The sequence below is a fragment of the Triticum urartu genome, chromosome 1 (assembly GCF_003073215.2).
Source record: "Triticum urartu cultivar G1812 chromosome 1, Tu2.1, whole genome shotgun sequence".
Classification (NCBI taxonomy): Eukaryota; Viridiplantae; Streptophyta; class Magnoliopsida; order Poales; family Poaceae; genus Triticum; species Triticum urartu.
Window position 1 is genome coordinate 507,621,986 of NC_053022.1, and position 6,401 is coordinate 507,628,386.

Consider the following 6,401-nt stretch of genomic DNA (forward strand, 5'->3'; position numbering starts at 1 on the left):
CAGACATGCAGGTCATATTTAGGCTAGCCAGCACCTACTGAAACGCAATGAATGGATTTGAAGGCACGCGCGCTCGCGCACGTACACTACTCTACTCTACATGCTGCACCACACCACCGATAGACTGGTAGCGCTGGCATTTACTCAGGCCATGTGATCCTTGCCAGTCTGCATGCCCCGAAAGCCATGCATAAATCCTACCCTCTCCAACACACTCCACTCCACTCCACTCTCCAGTGCACTCCACACACTCTGCTACTAGCTACCAATGACAATGGGCGTGGGGCGTGCAACAAGAAGGATGCAAGGCAGGAGTTCCATGTCGGTCTTGCTGGTGTCGTTGCTGCTGCTGGCGGCGGCGGCCGGTGTTTCCAGCCGAGCCACGTACACGGGCAGCAGCACCGCAGGTGCCGGTGCAAGTGTGACGACGACGGCGCCGCCGAAGAAGCATGTTGATGGGAAGAAGCAGCAGGTGCCGGCGCTGGTGGTGTTCGGCGACTCGATCGTCGACCCGGGCAACAACAACGCCATCAGCACCATCGTCAAGGCCAACTTCGCGCCCTACGGCCACGACTTCGGCGCCGACCACCGCCCCACGGGCCGCTTCTGCAACGGCAGGATCCCCACCGACTTCATCGCCTCCAGGCTCGGCCTCAAGCAGCTCCTCCCGGCGTACCTGGCCCCGAACCTGACGACGCACGACCTGCTCACCGGCGTCAGCTTCGCGTCGGGCGGCACGGGGTACGACCCGCTCACGGCGCAGCTCGCCTCCGTCATCTCCATGACGGACCAGCTCCGCATGTTCGACGAGTACAAGGCCAGGGTCCGCGCCGCGGCCGGCGACGCCGCGCTCTCGGAGATCCTCGCCAGGGGCGTGTTCGCGGTGTGCGCCGGCAGCGACGACGTGGCCAACACCTACTTCACCATGCGCGCGCGGAGCTCCTACTCGCACGCCTCCTACGCGTCGCTCATGGTCGCCCACGCCACCGCCTTCCTCGACGGCCTGCTGGCCGCGGGCGCCCGCCGCGTCGCCGTCATCTCCATGCCGCCCATCGGGTGCGTGCCCTCCCAGCGCACGCTCTCGGGCGGCATGGGGCGCGAGTGCTCCCCGGACCACAACGAGATCGCGGAGCTGGTGAACTCGGGAATGGGCACCGCCGTCGACACCCTCAAGGCGAAGCACCCGGGGGCGAGGGTGATGCTGATGGACATCTACGGGTACCTGCTGGACATGATGGTGCGGCCGGACGGGTACGGGTTCAGGGAGTCCACGCTGGGCTGCTGCGGCACGGGCATGATGGAGGTCGCCGTGCTGTGCAACGGCGTCACGTCGGCGGTGTGCGGGGACGTGGAGGAGTACTTGTTCTGGGACAGCTACCACCCCACCGAGAAGGCCTACAGGATCCTCGTTGACTACGTCTACGACAACTACCTCAAGGAGCTCATCGCCTAGGCCTACCTATATATCCTTGCTGTAACCCCTACCTTGCATTATTCTCTGGGAGTTTCGTTTCCATTCATTGCGTCTGTATTGTGCACGTAGCACCTTGTGACAACAATTGTCAATTATTGTTGATCTTTAAGAGGTCATTATCGGCTTGAGATCGGACCGTTAGAAGGAGAGAGAGGTTTGGTGGAATATGATGGATGTTTTATTCATAGTTTAAAAAACCGAACCGGAAATCGAACCGGAAAGGTTGTCGGTTCAGGTTTTTACCGGTCGGACCGCCGATTCACCGGTTCGATTGTTGGTTTTTTTAATAAATAAAATAATACTCCCTCCGTCCGGAAATACTTGTCATCAAAATGGATGGAAATGAATGTACCTACAACTAAAATACATCTAGATACATCCATTTCAATGACAAGTATTTCCGGACGGAGGGAGTATATATTGATTAATATATGTGCTAATATAGAGTGAAACAATGGTCAAATAAAATTATAACCATGTAGTGGACAACAAAGTAGCACAATTAAGTTGGTTATTGAGCCATGGGCAGGCCCCGCCTACTACTCACACGCCATTGGATCGAATCCCACTTTCCCAATTTCTATTAAAAAAATTCCTGATTTTTCCCGGTTCAATTACCCGGTTTTTTCACCGGTTCTCCAGAAAACCGGCCAGTTCGATCGGTTTTTTCCGGTTTGATTGCATATCGGTCTTATTAGCTTAAAAACCCGATGAGGCTGCCGGTTCCGGTTTTTTCCGGTTCGACCGCCGGTCCGGTCCGGTTTTTTAAACTATGGTTTTATTGAGCTTCAAGGACGAGTATATATTGAGTACATGACGTGTAGGGTAAGAAACCTCTCTTGAAGATAAGGCACTCCCTCCGTCCGGATTTATTAGGCCCCTCAGCCACAATAGCATGTCCCGATTTATTAGGCCCTTCTAATTAATTTTCTTGGAATCAAACTCATTCACTTGCGGAGGACCGAGGGGTATTAACTAGCCCGTTGCATGCATCGGCCTAAAGCGGACGCATGCGCTTCTCCTGGTCTTCAGATTGGCCATGCTAGCGGCCATGCATCAGCATGCGCGTGAATTCTGGGCTGCTGGATGGATTAGCTAGAGTGTGCATTAAATTACGTGACTCCCGAAACGTACAACACAATTAAACACCAGAAATTTCCACCTTAATCAAGGCCAGTTACTAGGTTTCTTGGTCCTGGGGATCTTGTCTCCAGGCCCAATAAACCCGGACAGAGAGAGTAGAAGACGAATTACAAACTCTAAACTACCAAATACAAGTAACCCAAATATATCTCTAACATGGACAGCTAGCTTTGAAGCATGTGTACCTGCATGCAATAACATGACTCTTTGGAGGGTTTTCCGCAATGTTTCACGAGCTTTCTTTGCCACCGTTCGATCTCACATCCAATGCTTCAGGTGTTCCTGTAGCATGGGAGCATGTTGTGAGTCACGCGAGCACCTGATATTTTCCACCATTAACCAGTGGGAGTTAAAAATCCCAAGGATGTATGTTTCCCGCGATGGCCAAGCGCCGAGCTCCCCTACCTCCTTCAACTTTGCTGCCTTTGGTGATCTCCCACTAGTGCAGAACCGGGCAATAGCACCGGTTCATAAGGCCCTTTAGTGCCGGTTTGGTAACCGGCGCTAAAGTGTAGGCACTAAAGCCCCCCCCCCCTTTAGTACCGATTCAGCACGAACCGGTGCTAAAGGGCAACCACGTGGCACGAGCCAGCTTCGGGGGCAGGGAGCCCTTTAGTACTGGTTGGTGTCACCAACCGGTATTAAAAGGTTGGGGGGGTTGGGTTTATGATTTTTTTCATTTAATTTTGTGTTTTCCATTTAATTCTTTTTCGTTTGCTGGTATTTTACGATACTACATATTGTACACGTTATGCATATATATAAATAGAATTTCTAGTAGAAACGATCATAATATATATATACACATAAACACTATTCTAATCACGTGATCAGAATAATATTCTGATCACAATATGAACTTCCCGAGTAACGCGGCTGACCTTCCCCGTGTACTAGGTTGAACTTCAGCTAAAATGTGTTCAAATGGGGCTTGCTATATACCGTTGGAAAGCTATGGACACCAATATCATGACCCAAGTTAAATTTTTGGCAAAATGTAAGCGGTTTAAGAGCAGTTTTGAAAACCGTTTTTTCTTCATACAAAAAACGTGAATCGTATTTTCGATCGCATTTTTAAACCGTTTATCAGAATGACGCAAATAATATGGCGTTGGAAAGCTGCTGCAAAACCGCTCCATCCGCATGTTGAAAGTTTTCTCTAATTCCCTACGGTTAAAGAGTAATTCGGAAAATCGTAGAATTTCACAAGCGGAACACCAGAGTTTGTATTTTCGATGTCATTTCTAAACGGCTAATCCAATTGAGGCAAATAATATGGCGTTGTAAAGCTTATGAAAATGCGCTACTTTTTTATGCTAAAAGTTTTTTCTAATTTTGAACGGTTTAAAAGTAATTTAGGAAACGGTACAAGTTCCACCGAGTTCGTATTTTTGAGCTAATTTTTTAACCGTATGTCCAAATGCAGCAAATGATATGGCGTTGGAAAGCTTGAAGAAATGCGAAACTTTTTTGTATATATTGTTTCTCCTAATTCATTACGGTTTTATGTCAGTTTTGAAAATGGATAAAAACGTATTTTTGCCGTAATTTTTACAAACTTTATCGGAATGGGGCAAATAATATACCGCTGAAAAGCTACAGAAAATGCGAAACTTTTCCGTGTTGATGGTTTTCTCTGATTCCTAGCCGTTTTTAAGTAATTTCAAAAACAGAGAGATCATGCGTTCTGCCTTTATCGTGAAACAGAATCTTCGAAAATGCACCGCGTGAAGAACCTGAACTTCTCAGCGCATGTACCTGAACTTCACTCTGTTTTTCACGTGATTTTTTGCTCGTAGGTCTCCATCCACTACTCGAAACTCTCCATCCACTCACCGGAATTGAGCAAGTGATATACCAGTGGAAAGCTGCTGTAAGCACATAACTTTCCCGTGTTGATCATTTTTTCATACTCGTGATGATTTCAAAAAAAATTCATCTGAAATTCATTCAACGTAGTAGTTGAACTTCATGTTGTTTTCACGTTGAACTTCTGTGACATATTTTTGTTTGTAATTTTCTCATCCATTCGTTAGTGTTACACAAATAATATTCCTTTTGTACAAACGTCTCTCACAATAAATTTTTTAACTTTCTCCAACCGAGGACTTGAACTTACACAAATGATATTCCTGTTGTTTTGAGGTAAATTAGAAAATGACGAGATCATGATTTATGCGTTCATCGCGAACGAAAATGCACTTTGTGAAGTAGTTGAATTTCTGGGGCATGTTTGTTTGAACTTCACTCTGTTTTTGACGTGCTATTTTTTGACGTGCTGTTTTTCGCACTGCGTGAAGTAGTTGACCTTCTGGGGCACGTCTGTTTTAGCTTCACTCTGTTTCACTTTATTTGTATTTTTCTTATATGAAATACACACCATGTAGTACGTTAACTTTCAGTTGTTATCACTTTTTGAACTTCTCTCTGGTGTGAGAGAATTATTTTAAAACACAAAAAACAACATATTTTTTTATGTATTTCGAACATCTAAATACATGGTGAACCTCTCTCACAAGAATTTTTAAACTTTTCCTCACCGAGCACTTGAACTTCTAGTAACCATTTTTTCGTTTATGAGTTGTATTTAAAAGGGCAAAAAATGGCGTTGTGTTTTTTATTTTTTGAAGAGGTAAATCCTAGGTTTTAATAAACTCCGAACTTCTCTATTATTTCAATTTAAACTTCACATTTTTATATTTTGAGTAAAGAACTGCTTTTGATTTTTAAATAAACATCAAATTTGACTACCTTCTCAATTTGAACTTCATCTTTGATAATTTAAAAAAATGGATATCTATGAAAATCCTAGATTTTTTAATAAACATCAACACTTTGCAAAGTTTTATTAGAATTGGGAAAAATGCCCAAAATGGCATTGTTTTTTGAGCTTCTAAATCCTAGGTTTTAATATACTTTGAACTTCTGTGTTATTTAATTTGAACTTCACATTTTTTGAGTAAAAGTTTTGTTTTTGTTTTTTAAATAAACATAATTTGACAATTTTTTTATTTTTGACCTTCATGGTAGATTCTTTAATAATAGAGGATGTCTGAGTTTTTTTTAAGAATTTAAAATCCTAATTTTTTTGAATAAACATCGGACCACTTCACTATTTTATTTTTTACTTCTGGTTTTTTAAAAACGGGGAAATTCTTTTAAAACTTTTTATAGTTTTCTTTTTTTTTTAATTTGAACTTCTTCATTTTATTGTTTAGTAACAAGAAAACATCTAAGTTTTTTAACCTTTGATCTTTTTTATACTTTGAACGTCTTAGAAAAATATTGTTTTAAGTAAGCAAACAATTTTCTAGGTTTTTAATTTGAAATTCTAGGTTTTTTTGACCTTCTCCATTTAGTTTCAAATTGTACTTCTAGGGCTTCCAAATTTGAACTTCAGAAATTAGAGAAGAGAACATGTACTTTTGAGTACATCCTTTTTGAGAAATTCACCATTCTTACTCTATGAGAACTTCATTTTTTTAATATACGAACTTCTATGGGAATTTACATTTTTTTTCTCCACTTGAGTTTTGTTAAAACTTTCTATCATGTTACATATTTTTGAACTTCTTCATGTCGCATATTTGAAATTCTTTCTATTAATACATAAAAGGAAAATAATATCACCCATTTTTTATGCGCATAGGAAGAGGAACGCACATCATTATTTTGTACTTCTTTGTTATTTAGAATGGTTTTAATTAACTTTTATGATGTTTTTTTCTTTGAAACTGTAACCAAATTTGTTCTAAATATGAAAATATTTTTGAGCTGTAAGAAA

The 6,401-nt window shown here is 42.8% G+C and overlaps 1 protein-coding gene across 1 annotated transcript; it reads left to right on the forward strand.

Annotated features, from left to right (window-relative positions):
- Nucleotides 1-204: 204 nt before the first annotated feature.
- On the forward strand, nucleotides 205-1,590 carry LOC125536906 (GDSL esterase/lipase EXL3-like). Its single transcript, XM_048700202.1, has one exon. It carries the CDS (start codon nucleotides 269-271, stop codon nucleotides 1,451-1,453), a length of 1,185 nt encoding a protein of 394 aa, XP_048556159.1. The 5' UTR covers nucleotides 205-268; the 3' UTR covers nucleotides 1,454-1,590.
- Nucleotides 1,591-6,401: the final 4,811 nt, after the last annotated feature.

What these genes read in the sequence shown, in the direction of transcription:
- LOC125536906 (XM_048700202.1), top strand. Translation starts at nt 269, where the DNA reads ATGACAATGGGCGTGGGGCGTGCAACAAGAAGGATGCAAGGCAGGAGT.